A 20,303-nucleotide genomic window follows, 5' to 3' on the forward strand; every position below is an offset into this window, starting at 1 on the left:
TTGATTGACACTCCGAAAAAGTATGACAAATCGAAACAATTATTTTGTTGATTTACTATGAACAGTCCATCAGCTGATTTAAGGGCATGCCTATATGGAAAGAACATAAGTACCGTCTTATTACCGTATAAATACGTCTGTTGGCGAGGACGATATTTTTTCTTTGGTTTCTTATATTTCAATGGATTTTCCAGTCATTCACACTTAATTGACGAATCAGAACATGGGCCAGAATGTGCTATAGCATGGAGGAATAAATTTCATATTCCTCCTATGTACGTTTACTTTTTGGAACATTATCAGCATCAAGGAGCTGGGTTGGCAACAAAATAACCTACGCAATTATCAAGCTTTTATTGATGCAGTATAGCCACTGGAATTAAGTATTATACACTTATTAGGCTTATTACATGCTATCTGAAGTGTCATACAAGCCTTTGGTACACGTTACAACGATGCCGCAATTAATCGATGCATTATTATGCAAAGGAAGAAAGTAACAGTAACAACACCCTGACTACAATAAATAAATCACACGAAAGAAAACAAAATGAGAACTTCAGTGTTCATATTGCCAAAAGGATAACTTTAATGCAGCTGCTTATCAGTAATTAAAAGAATGTTTAATGTTCGACTTACCCACCACCCCTACCTAAAGAATGAAATGGAAAAATACATAAATATGGAAATTGTTTACAATTGACATACACCTACTAGCTGCTAAGTGAGTCATGTTGGCTTTAACTGTGTATAATACAAGATGTAATGACAAAAACCTAGTGATAACATATTATATATGCTTAACACATATTTCAGGTGAATGCATTCTAGATTCAATTACACAATTATTGATATATTTCTATTCACATTTGTTTGTACATCTTTACATGATTGTATATAATTTAAATATATAAAACATTTCTTTTGCTGTTGTGCACTTTCTTCAAGCATCTCTTTCAAATGTAGGCCAATTTCTTCACAATTTATATCACATTAGCAAGCCTAAATTAAAATTATTTATTTAATATTCTTAAAATCTCAGATATCAGTATTTTTTGGTTGAAATCATACACAATTAACCATTTTTATATGCTAAATAAACTTAAAATTTGAATAACAGCTGCAGAGAATCTTTGTTAAAGACGTTCCAGGGTCATATCGATAATTAAAACTATACTATCTTGATGTAGCTTCGTATGAGACCAATATTTAGTCTCACATTTTATTGTGGGCATGGTATTATATTGCCCTCAAAAATGCTATCTATCTACTGCCCATTAGCATCGCCACCCCCGACGAAGCCAACAGAGTTGCCAAGCTGCGGTGTCTCTACTTCATATTCACAAGCGTCGCAGCTGCAAGCCTCAATGACAAGGTATTGATAATCACGTGTGTCACCGTTTTCGCACATGAGTGGTACCGTGCTGGTGGTTGTGCTTGTTGGCTTGCAACATTCACAGGCGACATCCATGTACGGCATATCAAGGGTGGTGTTAGCTCGGGAATTACAGCGTCCTTGACACATTGTGTGACGAATTGGAATCTGGGCTTCGCATCCATCGACGACTAGACCATCAATCTGATCGGACACCACTCTGCAAATTTCTGATGGCTCTGTAGTCAGAAATAATTTAAATTTATTGCATAGCATAATACAACAATTTATGTTGTAATACACAGTGAACGAATATTATTTAGAAAATCATTGTGTGTTTTTACTAACATAAAATATGCTTGTATATCAATGATGGGTTGACATTAATGTGAAATTGTGGAGTGTATTCACAATACTGTAAAATGAAAAGTTTTTGTCATTTACTAAAAAGTCTTTTATACTGTAATATACTTGGCACCTTTGAAATTATATCAATTTGGGTGGTAAAAAATATATATATTGTAATTATTAAAATTACCATAGTAGGGCCCATTTATATTATTATCATATTATTATTGTCCATATTACTATCATTGTCAAAATATAAATTAGAACAATGCTTTTAAGTTTTTATGATAAATAATACACATGAAATTCAATCAATTAATACACAAAAATGATTAAAAATATGAAGTATCCAATGGATACTGATATGTAATATAGGATTGCTCAACATAAACAGATTGAAACACATCTCACAATGTATTATTCACTTTGATAAAAATATAACAAAATAACAGCACATCAAGCTGTCCAGATTACCAAATATTCTCTGACAAAATGAATGTTGTATGCCAAAAGTCATGATGTGATGTCATCATGACCATATTTAGGCATGTCATTTGTTTTTGTCAAATAAAATCTAATAGTCTAGACAGGGCTTAATGCCAAGACATTCAGCCGCTAAGTTATATAAGTTTGAAAGGCAAATGGGAAAAACCCATAAAACAGCAAACGGCCATATAATGCAAAACAATTAATCTGTCTCTTATACACATCTAGATGTGTATAAGAGACAGACATATGGGACAGCATTCTCCATCAATGTATCGCAGAGTGCCCTAAATGATGTAATTGGAAACAGAAATTTTTAAAATAATTATAAACTCCAAGCTTCCCCCACTATTATTATAATTTACATAATTTGAAATTGAGTTTGTTATCAATGTTCATTTAAGCCAGACAACACACACTGGAAAACAATCCCTCTCCTCTCTGTGTAAAGCCTGACACGCACTGTGTCGTAGAACAAAACCAAAACTCCGCTTCCTGTGAGTGCTAGACGACGCAACGCCATTTGCTGGATTGTCATTAACACGTTGACTGCCAGACCTTTTTTAAGGTTTGTTCCCGTGTGCCAAAACAAGTTTACATGTACAGTACAAACATACTTTTTGAGATTTCATCTAGACATATATCATCAAAATGATGTGTCTAATAAATTGGCGGGAAAATATCAGGGGACGAGTAAACTCGTCAATGGCACTGTGACAGCACTTTTTATTGACTATGCCAAGTGCGAGTTATTTCGTCCGCTTTTTGCATGGGTTGGTATATGTTCAAATGGGGGGGGGAGAAAGTGGGGCCAATCGAGATAACAACACCCTAGGGGTTCCGGGGGCCAACCCCCACGAAATTTTTGTTTTCCAGACCCCTGAAAATAACCTGTGAAGCATAGGTGTACCTTCCCCGGACTACCAGCCGTTGAGTCTGTGGTTCTAAAATGTATAACAAAGAAGCAATAAACACTAGTATTCTCGTCCCTGGCGAGTATACTCGTCGCTGGCACCCAATATATTAAAAACAATCTGTTGCACACGCAATTAAATTGTGTCGGTAATGACCATTGAGCACAGTGAGCGCCATGCTATAGCACTTGACAAAGTGAGGCCTGAGCAGATCATCATTAGGGAGCTTAGGAATGCACAACGACGGTAGAACGTAGAACGTAATGACGTCACTAAAAGTCATCTGCAATTGCGAGAACGTTCTTCTAGTCGCGTGGATTCTAGGATGCAATTTGGCCAAATAATCTACATATGCGGTAGGATGGTCACGCATGAGTGATTGCGTTCTAGTGTTGCGTCGTTGCGCAAATCGAATCGAACTATGATCCCATACCTCATCACAAGATATATCACAACTAGCAGTTACAGTTGTCACACCTTCATCTGTACAGGAAATTTCTTCACATGCACTTTCGGATGGAATTTCCTCCCCAATCTGCAAAAAGTGACATTATATTTTAGTGAAACTGTATAAATGCATGTTTAATGTGTACTTGAAATTGGTTAATACTATGATGAAATATGGTCTAAATTTGAATGTTTCTTCTATTCAGCAATTGTTGACTAGCTTGGGTGTGGTCGTTGTTTGTTGAGCGACGTCAAAGGAATGAAGACGATCCTTGGACGTGGGCGCAGTCATGTACTGGAACAATCGGTCGGTTCTATTATTGTCGTAGGGGTCTTCTTAAAGGAACAATGGGAATTAGTCGGTTTATCCAGGTAAGTACTCACGAAATAGACATGCACGTTTAATGTGTACTTGAAATTGTTTAATACAATGATGAAATATGGTCTAAATTTGAATGTTTCAAACAGGCCAATAACAGTTAAAGTGACCTATATGGTTTATATTACGGATCAAGGCATTTACTGTATGAGCTAGTCCATGCTTGAGCAATTTGAGACTTCAGTATATAAAAATGTATAATAAATTAAAACTCAATTTAAATAAAATCGGACAATTATCAATCACCAAAGACAATCTACTTACATTGTAGATCAAACCATTGTAAAGGCATTCTGTAGACATAAGGAAATGAGAACAATTTAAGTCACAACAATTATATCTATCCATCAACATTTAGTTGTTTAAAATTGTTTATAACATTGTGTATTATCATAAGTTTAGAATAAAAAATTATTTCGTACTTTTTATACAGTACGCTGGGGTGGGGGTGGGGGAAGAGAAGAATGAACATTTTTTTAGTTCTACAATTAAAAATCTGTCATACTAAGTTTTCAACGATTTTGGTTTAAATTTTTTTTTTCTCAAGTGCTAGAACATTTCTTTAAATTGGATAGTTATACAGTACTACATACAAATTTTAATATTTTTATCTAATGTTGTCTTGATAATCATTTATCAGTTAGATTAATTGAAATTTCATATTAAAGGATCTTTTGATTTTACTTATATTTACAAAATATTCTTTAAATTGCAAAATTATGTAATAAATAATAACATCAGCATATTTCATCTTTAATGGAAGACGGAAAATGAGATAAAAATATACATTTTAAAGTTACTGGCTTACCTTGTGGCGTGACAGCTAGAAAATGAGAAAAGAAAAAATGAAATAAATCAACAAAAGGAATATAATGAAGTTAATACTCTGTATAAAGACAACATCGATGCATATAAAGTTACACATTTAAAGCACTGAAATGATACCTTAGAACACACAATTAAAAGTAAAGTGAAAAAGCCCACTGTGCAAATGCATGATTAGGTTTGGATCTAGAATTTTTCAAACGGTGGGAGGGGATCCCGGGGCACAACAGTTTCAGAATAGATGAATGAGTAGCACATAACATTGATATGCATTGAAATTTTAAAAATTTTGTGGCAAAAAACGGGGAGGGGGAGGATGAGGATGTCCCCGTTCCCCCTACTGGATTCGCCCCTGCATGATAAGGTAAGAATTATTGCAATGCAAGTTTTGTTGGTTGTTAACCTGCTTGCTTTCTCTCTATGGGTTATGTGTTAAAATCCTGTAATTTTCAGGATGTTTTCACATTATATCAACTGCACTCCCTACACTTAAAACGAGGGGAAGATAATCTAAAGAGCATAATTTATGTTCATCTTGTAGCTGTTAGAAAATAATAACAATAATAACAATGATAACAATACTACTACTAATATTTAAAAAAAAAATAGTATAATTAACAATTAGTATAATAATAACTAGCACTAACTCGGACTTAAGGGGAATATCTTTTGTGTTATTTTCCCCTTAACGTCATGTTATTTTCCCCTTAACGTTTTTTTAATTGTTCTCTACTTTCTCCATTGTATAAGTTCCGCTTAAGTTAGGTTTTAGTAACATAATAATAACTAATAATAATAATAATAACAACAACAACGAGAAGAATAATAATAATGTATGAAGGTTGCATGGCGCAATAACCAACAACAACAGTTCTTTTCACAACTATCTATGTGGTTGTACTGCAAGCATTAATATATAACAATAATAATAATAATAATAATAATAATAATAATAATAATAATAATAATAATAATAAATAATAATAATAATAATAATAATTTCACTAAATCGGACTTAAGGAAAATATCTTTTGTGTTATTTTCCCCATATAACGTCAAGTTATTTTCCCCTTAAAGTTGTTTTTGTAATTGTTCTCTAATTTCTCCATTGTCTAAGTTCCAGTTAAGGTAGGTTTTAGTAACATAATAATAATAATAATAATAACAATAATAATAATAATAATAATATAAATATAATAATACAATTACTCACGGGTACTTTCAGTTGTCGATGTCGAGGTTGAACGTGTTGTGACAATTATTGGTGTTGTTGTAGTCTCGACATGAGTTACTCCTGTGGAAGTTGTAGTTGTCTCTGTAGAAGTAGTAGTTCCCTCCGTGGTGGTGGACATTGTAGTGGTCGTTTCTGTTGGCGTAATTGTGGTTGAATGCACAGTGGTCTCGGATGGTGTCTGTGTTGTTGTGGTTATTGTAGTAGACACTACTGTTGTTTCGGCTGGAGTTGACTCTGTAGTAATTATCATGGTTGTTGTTTCCGTCGATACTGTAAGAGGCAATAGACAATATTCAATAGACTGAAAATGAGGAAGACTGTAGCCTGACCCATAGCATGCTGGGAGGACTGCTTTATTCTTTCCAAAGAGATATTTCATATATTGTCTTATTCATTTGGATATTATTATTTATTATTATTTATTTTATTTCAACATGAAATGATGAATTTTTTTATTATTTAGAACACTATCATGTACAATTTTTATAAGTTGTACAATTACAAAAAAAACAACAAAAAAAAAAAACAGGCAAAAAAGACATTACAGAAACCATGCCCGCGGATGCAGCGTATAATTACTGCAGGCCCGTAGCCAGGGGGAATTTTATGGTTCAGGCAAACCCCCTTTTCTAGAGAACCCTTCATTTCTGGCGAAACCCCCTTCCAATTTCCCGGACGAGTCTTCCAACCCCACTAGTACACTGCAGACCACCAAGAATCAGACGGAATATTTTGCTGCAAACCTTTTCCAAACATAACTGATTTTATAACATTATTTAGATGCATAAGACACAAAAAATTGCTCTAGTTTGGGGGCTCCATTCCCATTCTTTAGAAGAACCAGTGCATTGCTTTACTGCCTGCATGCAAATTTCACTTTTATCAAGTTAGTAAAAACTAACAGTATCTCACTAGAAATATATTGGGAAGTACATGCAGCCTTTAGCATATGTCTCATAAAATATTCTTTCTTGTGTGAATTTGGTATAAGTATGATGCATTCCAGAGATGTGATGATAAATATATATATATATACTGTCTCTTATACACATCTAGATGTGTATAATAAGTCGTTAAGTTTTGATTTGTGAGTGTAGAGCTTATCCAAAAAAAATAATGTTGTTATCTTACAGTATATCTCACAGTAAAATGTAAATTTTTTCTTACAATACAATGAATCTCCCATTCTCCATCCAAGGAGTGGGAGTTGAGACCAACAAAGAATGACGTACCTTGTGCTGCACAACCAAGTATATCAAACTGAAGACTTGGATATTCTCCAATATAGTCTATTACATCTATCCTTATCTCTTCAAGAGGTCCAACTGGGTTTTCAAATTCAATCACTTTTATGCTACTTGGGTCCTCTTCATTCAAGACATCAAAATTCTAAAAGTATTATAAATTGACATTAATACAAATAGATATATTTTAATATATCCATTTATTTCAATTTACAATAAAACTTTTAACAATAATACAATAACCAAAATGAACTTAAGTTTAATAAAAGATCATACCGTAAACTTCTAATTGAAACCCACTATTTCCAAATAAAATGGGTAGTACCTTGTTTTGACTAATTTATTTTAAACACATGCTTTTGCTAACTCAAGCAAGCTTCCTCAGGTGAATGAATGAATGAATGAAATACAACATACACCTTAAAAATGTATCTATAATAATGACTAATATATGATATAGGCTTATATGAATTCCAAAAATTCAAAAGTTGAGGGCTCAATCCCAATACAGAGTTCTAGAAAATAAGGACTTCCAAACCCTATTGTTGATACTGTACATTGTTAACAATGATGGTGTGTCATGCTAGTTATAGAATATTAAAAAATATATACAGTAAATTTAGAGGAAGCATCAACAAGCATACTGTAAAATCATGGAGAAATAATGCTAAATTTACACAACCTACCCCAACACTTCTGTCGTCATAGGAAATCGAAACATCTGAGGCAGCATTGTCGGTACTTCCACGGAAACGAATGCCAGAAACCATCACTGGTACCAAAAATGAGACACTGGCATATACATCTTCTGGGTTAACAGGATGGAAAGTGTTCACACTATTCAGCAGCGTATCTCCGCTAATAGCATCAGAACTGTATCGAACTTCTTCCTGATCATCCAAATTACGGTCACAGACCTCCTCTGAAAGTAAAGGAAAAAAAAAATCAACAGATTCTTGCCTATGATTCTATCACTTCCTTTGCAAGAGACTAAATTGTGAATGATAAAACTTTGCATCAATTATCATGACCTATAAACAAAAGTGAATATTTTCTGTCCTCCATGTATAATTTAATTTGGTGCTGCTTTATATCTTGTAGTAAACATGATGTCTTTTTGCAAAAAAAAAAAAAAAAAAGAAAAAAAAAAGGAGGATCCACTAATTTTGATTTTTGAACATAAAAGGGAAATAAATTACTATGTACAAAATTAAAATTAACAAAATATCGAGAGTTGTTTGGAGTCTCTCAACCCAATGTTTAATACAGGTTTAAATGTCTAATAGCCAGTGCCTCCATGAATAAAATCTGTGACCAGTGTAGAGAGCTGTCAAATACTCAGATTTCTTTTAGAGCTGAGGTAATATAATTTTCCTTTTTTTTTTTTTGTAAAAATCTGTATGGAAACTTATTATTGCAAAATTTAACTATAAAAATCTTTACCAAAAACATACACAATGCATTAAAACATTACACCAAAACATTTTATTTACCAGTGGTAAGACGTGTGGTTGAAATGGTGGTTGTTTCAATTGATGTAGTACCCTCAGTAGTGGTAGACCTGGTTGTAGTGATAGTCTCGGTTGTTGGTGCCTCGGTCGTTGGAGCCTCTGTTGTTGGTGCCTCGGTCGTTGGAGCCTCTGTTGCTGGTGCCTCGGTCGTTGGAGCCTCGGTCGTTGGCACCTCCGTCGTTGGAGGCTCGGTTGTTGGAGCCTCTGTCATTGGTGCCTCGGTCGTTGGCGTCTCGGTCGTTGGTGCCTCGGTTGTTGGAGCCTCAGTCATTGGTGCCTCGGTTGTTGGCACCTCGGTTGTTGGTACAGTTGTTGTCGTTTCCACAGTCGTCGTTTCCACAATGATACTCTCTGTTGTAGTAACGGTTGTAGTAACTGTGGTTGTGGGATTTGGTGTAGTAGTTGTAACTGTGGTTGAGGGAGTTGTAGTATGAATATGTGTTGGTGTCGGTGATGTTGTTGTAACCACTGTTGTAGTAACTGTCGTTGTTTCTGTTGGCGTAGTAGTTGCTGTGGTCACAGTGCTAGATGTTGTGGCGAGGGATACACACTCACAGCATGATTGTTCTTGATTTGCTAAGACCATTCCTTGCTGTGAAATCAATACATATTCCAATTAAGATATTTTGTCATTAACAAGTGAAACTCTTACTAATGATTAAGAGTTGAATAGACACAATCAGCAACTCCGAACTAGTAATGGTGATGTGATGTTTAGTTGGTACAACATACAGTGCAATGTAAAAGTTTAAGAAGAAGGAATTTAATGAGATATAATGCTCCGATGATAGGAATTGCTAGGGCTACCCACATAAAATACTGTTGGGAAAAAAATAAACAGCAAGGAAAGACAATTTAACTGTATAAAATAGCATTTTTATACTTTATTTTGCAATCTCAGTGCATTTCATACTTTTCAATCTGTAAGCTTAAGCACCCGGTGCACAATCTCGATGCAGATATAAGATCTGGACCGGAATCTCCTTAAAAAAAAACTCAATATTTTAAAGAATTCGCAAACCTCTTTTTTGACAATGTTTAAAATCATTTAAGAGCAGTTTACTGGCATTCAACCAACATTATTTCTTTGATGTTGATCTATCATGAAAAGCATTTAAAGATTAAAAAAATAATTACTGTACTGTAATATCTGTTTTGTATTTTCGGTCTTGCTAGATTTATTTCTCAATTAAATTAAGACAGACTGCTATACAGGCTGTATATTTATCTGCAACCTTTGTCTCTTCATCATTGTTTATGTGAATTCAGGTTGAAAACACCATTGAAGGAAGACATACCATTTCACATGATTGATCTGTAAGTCGACAGCCAGCTGTGCAGACTGTCTCACCATTTGAGCATGTACACTCCTCACAGTCACTCATCCAGAATGTTTCTCCCTCCTTTAAAACAAAACAAAATTTAATTGATTCAACAAGATATAGTAGCTTTTACTCCCTGAACTTATTTTACTTGGATTATATGCTTTACACCTGATAAAGGAATATGGCTGAAAACATTTGTGTCATCTTCATTAATAAAATTATTTATATATATTTACACAACATCATTTTCAACACACTCTATTAAAATGTTCAACTAAAGTAGATTTTTTTTTTCTAACCTGGATGGGACTAATAAGTTTTTATGATCACATAATAACCCTTTTTGACGTTAATATTTTTTTTTTTTTTTAATTTATTTATTTGTTCTTTATACTGGGTTTCCTCTTCAGTAAAAAATTACTGTTCTCCCAGAGGGCCCAGTTCACATACAACAGTCCACGACGGGGGCCGGGTGAACCAGTACACCAGGGTAACCCCCTACTCATCTCGAAGGATGTACTGGGTTCTTTAAAGTGCACATGAGCATTTGTGTACGCTGGGCCTACAGTTTATAGTCCTTATCCAAGAAGACTTGTTCCACCACCAGAACCATAGGAGCGAGCCGGCCACGAACCTATGCTGATATTGTTGGCTATGATCACGGTGCCCCTGCCTTAACCGCTCGGCCATTTGGCTCGCTCAAATCATCTGTTGTAGTTCCACATATACAGTGAATATAAGCATGGACCTATTAATAGGTCCATGATATAAGGGTGTTTATTTGTGTCTGTATACACATCCACTTTAAACAAAAAAAAAATAAATGCCTGTATCGATTAAATTCCCCCTCAAAACCCTTCTCAACAATAAATGCACAGGGAATTTATTCAAATAAATACAATATACAAATCTGGTCATTTTTAATTAGCAAATGGTTTTACTGCACTTACAAAATTGTAAGTCATGCTTTCTGAAACTATTTTGAATTAAAAAAAAAATTGAATGAAGTTTGTATCAATTTGTTATTATGAAATCCTTCCTACTTTTACGATTTTGCTTCAAATAAGACAATGTATATGTATGCAATTGAGATAAATATATAAAAATGTTTGCTGAATAGAAACATTCATGCTGTGTAGAAAAAAAATTGTGCTTTTGTTATTTGCTTAGTTGATTTATTTATTGTTACCTCATATTGCCTGCCATTGTACTGACACTGACAGTCTAGTTGAGGCAGACACATATTGGAGTCAAAGATATCGTCACGGTAATATCCCTCTTCACACAGACAGTTTAAGCACATAGGGGAGACTTCACATGGACTATCCGCTCCAGCTCCAGTTGCAATATCAAGGCATGTTGCCTCACAGTTGCACACAGTACTGCACACTGCACATAAATAGAAATATATCTTTATTAGTTTTAAAATTTCAAGATAGTAATATTTTATTTATTTAAGAAATTGTTTGTATATACTTTTATCGGTTTACATATAAATTCTAGGACAGTCTGTCAGATTGGAAAACAATGGATACAGTAAAATGCTATTAAGGGGACACTAAATAAAATTGTTAAATTGTCCCATTAATAGGGGTTTATGGCATGTTTTCATACAACGATGACAAACATTCTTATAACTTGATTTTATTGACATAAAATTTTTAAAACAGATTTATAGCAATAATTTTCAATACAAATACAATTTATTTATAATATGAAATCAGCAGAAATGTAATTAAAACAACAATAGTTCAAATATTATTTCATGATACAATGTTAATGACCTAATATTCTTTTTCTTATATTAAGCTTTCTATTGGATGGATGTAGCATGAATAGAGTAATGACTTGGAATTGGGGTGCATGCTATGGTAAGGATTTAGAATCCTATATGAAAGTACACAAAAAACAAGGAAACGAATCCCCATGGTTAAGGTTAAAAACTGACAAGATTAGTTTATACGTAGTAATACATCCAGTACGCCTATACTAATGCTCACTCTAAGGATTCAGGAAGAAAATTCTGGCTTATTACTCAAAAGGTCTCAAAATATAAAGTTTAATGAATTTTTCATATTTTGAGACTGCTGTAGTTATTGTTATGATACAATGAAAAAAATAGGTGTCCCCTTAATAGGGGATATTTAACCATTTGGCACACACAGAAAGTGCCCCTGTCCCCTTAATATGGGTTGGCAGTAGTGTTACAAATTATGTTTCCCTTGTTTCACTGAAGTGTCCCCTTAATAGAAGTGTCCCCTGAATAGAGTTGTCCCAAAGGAGGGATTCTACCGTATAAGACCAGATAACATTCTTTATCATTTAATAGATATAAGCCCACCAAAATCGGCCCAATATCATGCTCAGAGGTCGGGGGCGAGCTTATACCCAATGGCAATCAAAGAGTGAAATTATTTGTTACACCATGATATACAAATACAGTATTTGTGCTTGAGCATTATACTTACCATATTCAGTTACAGTAACAGTTGCTGTAGTGGTCACTTCAGCTGTTCACAAATTATAACATTGATTGGTTATGACATCATTTAGCATATAATAATTACCAAATAGGCCTATCATAACAGTACATAAACCTATGCCTACAGCCCTTAGACAACTAACAAACTTGAGTCAAAGTAAAAAATTTAGTTGGTGTTCTAAAAAAAATGTATCAACAGGTGCTGAAAATAACCCTAGAGCATTTCCGATGGGACCCAGAGATTTATACTAGTGTTTATATTAATCTTTAAACATAAGACATTATTATGAATATCACATTAAAAAAAAAATGTATGTTTAAATTATTAAAACCAAATATCACTGTCTAAAATCTTCATTCCACATGCCTATACTATCACAAAGATATTTTGTACATTCCATTAAATACAGAATATAAAATTGTATTTGATAACAAACAGTTGTGTGCAAATAGTCATGATGTGCCTATATATGTTCATGATGTGATGTCATCATGACAATGTGTAGATATGCCGCATGCTTTTGCCAAATATAATTTGATAATCTGGACAGGGCATTTCTTTTGAAGAGTAACTAGTTTTTATGTGAAGTTGATTCACTAACCTGTGGTAACAACAGGAGGGACAGTGATGCATCTTGCTGATGAAATATCCCAGGCGTTCACAAATTCACTTTCAACTTGGCACACGTAATCGTAGCAATCAACTTCTAGTGTATCACCAGCCTGCAGATACAAGATTAATTATCTTCATTTTATACAAACAGACGTGGATCCAGACCTTCGCACTAATTGCCATAGTGAAGGTCAGGGTGAGACTTTAAAATATTTTATAAAAAATATAAAGTGATTGCTGCTGCAGTGCCTGGTGGTCTAGCGGTCTAGTTTCATAACATGCCACCTGCCTCAACCCAATTTGTGAAAACTGACCAAGAAAATCAGAGTTATAGCAAATGAAAGTGTATGATTTTTATAAAAAATCATGTTCTTATATAACATTAAACTGTGATTTTGACAACGTTTGACTAAAGTGCACAAAACAAACATTTGAGTAGATACAGAAAGCATATTTATTTTTTCTGCAAAGTGAGTCTCATGAACCACTAAACACCACCTCATCGGTGTAAGTAATGTTGCAATAACAAATATAATTTCAGCCTAATTTTGGCTTTTGTAATCACCGCACGACGTACGATTACCATGGTAACTGACACGCGCGTGGGTAATTCGTCACACGCTGACGGTGGATTATGGGTTGGTTGCTAGGGTTTTTGTGACAATCAGGGCACATTAAACTTAGCAGTGGTACCGACACATAGAATATCAATGCCGGAGTTATAAACTTTCATGTCCCTGGATGAACGGCATTCATTTCAAATAGTAAAACTGGCAACTATTACACACTAACAAGGAATTGTATCTTGTTATGGAAAACTGATAGGGATTGCCTCCTGGTGTACTTCCCCATTTACCACCAGAAAGACCCCACTGGAAACAAATCTTCAGACTTAGTGGGCTATCCTTGGTGTGATGTACATCAAAATACTCCTAGAAAGCTCTGTCCAAGACTATCAAATTTTTTAATTAACGGAAAACTGTTGTGTGCCCATATACAGTCATGATGTGCCTATATTTGGTGATGATGTGATGTCATCATGACCATATTTAGGCATGTCACACGTTTTTGTCAAATAAAATTTGAGAGTCTGGACAATGCTTACCAACATATCGTTTGTTTACGCTCAAAATGAACATAATGTGCTCTTTTCGCTTTCTATAATCTTTGATATTAACAATGCCGATTACTTACCACGTACACTGTACCCTCATATTCACACTGCGTTCGGCAAGAGTCTTCTGCTGGGTATGAGAAGCACATATCAGTGCCCCATTTTTCATCTTCTGCAAAGCCGTATGGGCAACCACATTCACCCAAGTTCTTCTCAGCAAGACAAGCCACCTGCTCAGACGATGATACAGGTGAAGCATCAAGACTATCAAGGGCGCGATACTGTTCACAATTCATCACATAGCTACAATGTTCGCAAGCTGTAAGAGAGTATATATCATGGTTACAAGCAGTTATGATTAAAAGGAAGTCAATATTATAGTAATATATGTGTAATCTGTAATCTATAAGGCTATAAGTTAATAAGGTAATAATAATGCAATAATAATAATAATAGTAAAAATAATAAACCTAATAATAACAGTAAATAACAATTAATATACCAATGATATTGTGACTATTGTCACAATGGTTTAACAATGCTACTGACATAGTAATAAATAATGCCATATAATTATAAATTATATGTTAAAAATAATAATGGAGATATAAGTGGCTGATTTTCATAAAAATATTTGAAAAGAGTAAACAACATTCATACGATACACAAAATTCACAACTATAACTAAACCTAGTTAAACAAGCAACCAGAAAGATTGTTTATTTCCATTTGGGTCTGACATTTTACTTTAATAGCTTAAAATTAAATTAAAATAAATTTTCCTGTTCCTGATTAAGCAATAATTTTTCATCAGTTTGCATTTATCACGTAATATTCCTATAATTTTCCCACAGCAGTCAAAAAAATGGATATAAAGATTGGTATGAACGCACCTGTATACTACGATATCACAAAGAATTTTTTGTTTCGTTTCCAGGCTATATATTTGCCTAAAAGGCTAGACAATTCTAAATAGAATAAACCTAGACTATGTCTAGCCTTGGCAACAAATAAAAAAAAAATGCCTAGGCTATATAAGATAACATGAGTGACTAATAAAGCAACTATTGTTAAGACGTTTTGGGCACTGTTTCAAAACAGAATCCTTATATTTTGCAACAGCGGCATCAAAACTTGACAATAACTGCCTAATGTGGTGCAACAGCTTACGCGGTACTGCTGTAGTAGATCTGGCAGTTGTAGCTGTATCAACACAATGACAGCACCCATCTGTTTCGACTCTCAACACCATTCCACGCTGAAATCAGAAACAAATGATTAAATACATTAATTTTTGTAATGATCTGATGTTTAATTCCATTTGCTTTATATTTCATCAGTTATCTCGTTAAATAGCTTGCTTTCTTGCATTTGTATATTTGATTGAATTTCACTACACAAACCAATTGTGATGTGGGAAATGTATGAGCGGTGCCCTGGAATGGACAGTTCTATTTATTTCACAGGGGTGTTCTGTTTTGAGAATCAAAGGTAAGTATTCACGAAAGACTCCATATTTTGAATTTAATTATACACTCATTTTTTTTCCATTTTGCAACATCTTACAATAAATTCACGTAAGCAAAAAATTCTGTCTTCGAATAGACTCGCAGTAGCGAACGAGACACGTGGTACTACTTGATCCTTCTAAAGGAGGTTCACTTTCAACGAACGTCGAAAAGGGAATGAGGACGTTTGTTAGGGAGACAGTTCGTACGTGGCGCCCTGGGTTGGACTGTTCCATTTATTTCGAAGGGGTGTTCCGTTTGGGAACAATGGTAATTAGTTGGTTTATCCAGGTAAGTATTCACGAAATAGACTTATCGTGTTAGTCAAGCAAAGGAATAGGTTGAATTTTAGGGTGATTACGAAACACCCACTAAAAATGAGCAAAAATTCTTGGATATATCTATTAATATTACAACAATTTTTCTTCTGAATAACAATGTACCCCTTTATTCTAAGAATTTACCTAGCATTTATCCATTCAAATGCTATCAAACAATCTGTCTTGCATTTCCAATTTCATCTAACAATTTGCCTGGCATTTCTCATTGCCTTATATTTACTCATTTGTTGAGCAGCTTAAAAGGAAGGATCATGATTTTTTACCTCTACACATTCTTCTTGCTCTACATTACAAGTAGTCTCGCATTCAACCCAGTCACTTGTGCCATTTTGTGCTCGACAAGTACAAGTCTGGCAGTCTGAGATAGCATAGACGTCGTCATCCTAAAAAAGTACAAAATCAAAAATTAACTTGGTGGAAAATTGATTATGAACTTCATCTTATTGGGTTCTCCATCTCTAAATTCTCACAACTTCTCAAAGCTGAGAAACATACAATATGTTTATAATTTGATTTTTTTTCCCTGTCTTTGTACCATTTAGTTTATGACACAGAAATGCAACTTGGTACGCACACACAACGGTACCCCACACTGCACCATGGGCACAGATCTGTTTTTAAAGGTGGGGGTGTGAAAATTTGAGGAAACAGTACCTCTAGATGGCCGGAAAAAATAATCTTATATGGTACAATTCATCATCATATACTCTGGCTGTACAGCACTCTTTCGTTAAAACATGGGTCATTTATGCAGTTCATTTCAACAATTTTCAGGCGTTTCTGGACATGAAATTACATTGTGGTCAAAAAGCTCCCCTTAAAATTATGTAGAGGGTCGTGTCCCCCTTGTTCCCCATGATCTGTGCCCATGCACAGTTTAAACAATTTCTATGTTTCATAAAAAGTAAGGTGCCACTTACATAGCAAATTTTGCAATAAACTACCTTTACATGAACACCTAGTCTAGTACTACTACATTTCTGACATTTCATGATCCTTTATTTAAAAAAACTTATGTATTTAGGTAGAAGCATAAATACCGCAAATGAAAGGCCATTAGCATAGCAGTGTGGTGGAGGACATGGTCCTAGATTCACACAATAGCCAGAACCAGGAGCAAACTCGATTCCATAGCTTTCTCTTAGTACAGTGCTTCCTACATCATCTTTGACGTAGCCACTTGGACAGATGCAACTGTCACAGCTCAAAGTCGATTCAAAGAGTTGGCTGCCCTCCACAAAGTTACTTAAACCGTTACAGTTAACCTCTTGAGTGCACTGGTCACCACAGACTGTAGTAAATATAAAGGTAAAGGTTGACATACATACATATATTGGGCAATTTTAATACCTCTCCTATGGAAGTCAAGTCCCTAGCCCAAGCCCTGTCTCTTATACACATCTAGATGTGTATAAGAGACAGATATATAATTGTAAATTCATGGGAAAACGATAAAATCATTTTTACTACTACCATTTTTATCGTTTTCCCATAATTATGACATCATTTGATTTGATTGTGAAAATATTTTTTCATAGTATACACGAATAATCGTTATCGAATCATGCTAGTGTGAAAACTTATCTTATTCCGTTTATTTTCAATATGAACAATTGCTTTTAAGCTTCTTATCATCGCTCGTTATCATCATAGTGCAAACAGGCCATAAGTAGCTAGAGTTTGGAATAGTATCCTCAGTCTTAAGGTAGAGATACACAATTGACAGTGGTTTTGGAATCTTACCTTGAATTTCAGTTGTTAAACCAGTCGTTGGGAAGGAATGATGGGTTGTACGCTCTGTTGTTACTGTTAATACAATAAAAAAATTAAATTGATTAGCCAATCAATCAATCATTAGTCAACATTTTTTATCTCATAGTATAGAAGAAATTATGCTAATAATACTAAGAGCAGCATTGTCAAAACTGTTCTAGCCTCTTGTTACAAACCAGGGGAGGAGGAAGCCAGGAGACAGGGCCATTGTTGGGGGAGCTACCCCTGTCAGGAAAAAAAAACCACAATTCGCTGGGAAGAAAATTTTCTGCACGTTAGTACTCTAAAATCAGTTAAATAAGGCCTTGAAACCCCTAAATTGTCATATATTTTGGGGGCTTCACCACCTTCACCACTTCCAAAAAATGTTGTGTGATGCCAAACCACACCCACATTGCTCTCATCGGGGACATCGCTGCCCCCTCCCCTATCAGCAAATTCTGGCATTAACCCTGTTACAAACTGAAGTTGAAAAATGAAACTTGCATAGATGTATGTGTGTGTCATAAGAGGCTGTGTAAGCTGATTGGCAATGGAAAGGGTTGCAATGTGGAATGTGAAGGGGTGTGTAAGGGTAAGGGTGTGTAGGATGAGGATTTTAATATTGACTGTACACTTGAAATTATTTGATCAACATTATCTCTACTTTTGTGTCTAGTATGGGGATTAACTGAAACAATTTTAGAATTGTAAAGGCCTCTAAAATGGTTTCTCACCTGGTAGTGTTGTGGTAGTCACAATCTGTGTCGTAGTTGGGCAATCACTAATGACGACGAGACATCGACCCACATCAGTAGTAGAATCAGCATCTACACATTCACACGAATCATCGCAACCATCCAATCGCTCACAGACTTCTGCCTGCCCACATCCAACTGTACAATAACAATGCTGGGGACAGCCTGAGTAATAAATCAATGTTTAATTTAAATACACATATATTGTTAACTACAAATTTAATAATCATGGTATATTTATTATAAATGACATAAGGAATTGTTAATAATAAAGACAATTTGTCTTCTAACCTCACTCCAATCTCAAGCTAACCTCACTCCAAAGACGAAGATATTAAAATCTTTTGTGCTGATCACTGCTCTACAGTATAACATAGATGGTTACTTACGTGGACGTGTTGTTGTTGGGAAGGTTGTAGTTGTTGAATGTTCTGGGGTTGGAGGTACACTTGGTGTAGATCCAGTGAATTCAGTTGGTGTTACAAAAGTAGTAGTAGGAGGAGTGGGAGTAGTTGGTGATGGTTCTGAAAATAAAATAAACATAAATTGCTTTGCATCGTGTACTGAGTAGGAAACGTAATTTATCATATTTTTTATTATGAACAGTAGTTATTTTTCCTGTTGGGAAAAAAGATATTGCCCAATTGGACTAATGTTTGTTCAATCTACCAAACTGAGCTATGAGGGTAAGTTTGTATACCCCTTGATTTTTCCTTGGTAGTCGGAACAACTTCGACTACAGCCCCTTTCAAAAGAAGGTCGTTCACCCCTGAAAACAGGGCTTCCCTCTTCTCGGGGGAGGCTGGAATGGGCGTGTTCATCCCTCCGTACGCAACCGGAGGGGAAGTAAACTCTATCTGGTACCCACGGGATATAGTCTGCATGATCCAGCTGTCCGGAGACAGCCGTTCCCATTTGTGGGTGAAAAGCATCAGCCTCCCCCCCTACCGGGCCGGTCCCTCCTTCTACTGAGGAACCGGGCCCCCCACCATGAACATCAGGAACGAGGATCACACCTCCCCCGCCGCCGACGCCGTGCCCTGTCGGCTGAGGGAGCAGCCCGGGCGAATTGTCGATTGGTGGCAAGAGCAGGAGCAGGAGGGACAGCGGCTGCGGGCTGCAGGAGGGGATGCAACAGAGGCTGTTGCTGCTGGGGCTGATGTGACGGCCTCGCGAACGCCCAGCGCTGGGAACGCGCTGAACAGCGGTCACGGCGCGGGAACTTAGCCCTAGTCTGACGCCGCGCTTCCAACTCCCTAGCCCAAGCCTCTTCTTTGGCCGCGAACTGGCCAAAGAAGAGGTCCTCTGCCTCAAAAGAGGGGCAGTCTAAAAACCGATCAAAGTGACCGGGGCTGACCGTCGTCGCCCGGAGCACATTAGCCCTCTGGGCCGCGCCGGCAGCCTAGGCGATGGAACTAAACTGGTCCAAAATAAGGCCAATGCCCGCCCGAAGGACGCCAATGGTGTCCGGGACGAGAGTTGGGTTAGCGTCAGCATCAGACAAGAAGGACAAAGCAAACCCCGCCCCATTCACGGCGCGTATGCCCTCCCGAGCCGCGCGGTCCACAAAGGCCAAAGCCTCCTCAGCCGCGCCCTGAGCTTTGTTAGAAAACAAAGCCTTAGAAGTAGAAGAGAGCTTCTGATCCT

At 35.8% G+C, this 20,303-nt stretch overlaps 1 protein-coding gene across 1 annotated transcript in view; it reads right to left on the minus strand.

Moving 5' to 3' along the window:
• Nucleotides 1-565: 565 nt before the first annotated feature.
• Nucleotides 566-20,303, minus strand: part of LOC117114744 (mucin-17-like) — a 60,315-nt gene continuing 40,577 nt past the window's right edge. Inside the window, exons 28-47 of the mRNA XM_033258437.1 lie at nt 19,046-19,180; nt 18,636-18,821; nt 17,890-17,952; nt 17,187-17,437; nt 16,410-16,529; nt 15,468-15,555; nt 14,378-14,616; nt 13,173-13,293; nt 12,557-12,598; nt 11,278-11,477; nt 10,062-10,166; nt 8,746-9,355; nt 7,939-8,174; nt 7,241-7,397; nt 5,988-6,278; nt 4,758-4,772; nt 4,214-4,242; nt 3,557-3,658; nt 2,455-2,496; nt 566-1,615 (exon numbers count right to left, since the gene is read on the minus strand). Coding sequence (XP_033114328.1) covers nt 1,268-1,615; nt 2,455-2,496; nt 3,557-3,658; nt 4,214-4,242; nt 4,758-4,772; nt 5,988-6,278; nt 7,241-7,397; nt 7,939-8,174; nt 8,746-9,355; nt 10,062-10,166; nt 11,278-11,477; nt 12,557-12,598; nt 13,173-13,293; nt 14,378-14,616; nt 15,468-15,555; nt 16,410-16,529; nt 17,187-17,437; nt 17,890-17,952; nt 18,636-18,821; nt 19,046-19,180 — 3,380 coding nt within the window. The 3' untranslated portion in view covers nt 566-1,267. The remainder of the gene's footprint in view (nt 1,616-2,454; nt 2,497-3,556; nt 3,659-4,213; nt 4,243-4,757; nt 4,773-5,987; nt 6,279-7,240; nt 7,398-7,938; nt 8,175-8,745; nt 9,356-10,061; nt 10,167-11,277; nt 11,478-12,556; nt 12,599-13,172; nt 13,294-14,377; nt 14,617-15,467; nt 15,556-16,409; nt 16,530-17,186; nt 17,438-17,889; nt 17,953-18,635; nt 18,822-19,045; nt 19,181-20,303) is intronic.

The sequence above is a fragment of the Anneissia japonica genome, unplaced genomic scaffold (genome assembly GCF_011630105.1).
Source record: "Anneissia japonica isolate Jap-2015-1 unplaced genomic scaffold, ASM1163010v1 scaffold199_len4679917_cov187, whole genome shotgun sequence".
Taxonomy (NCBI): Eukaryota; Metazoa; Echinodermata; class Crinoidea; order Comatulida; family Comatulidae; genus Anneissia; species Anneissia japonica.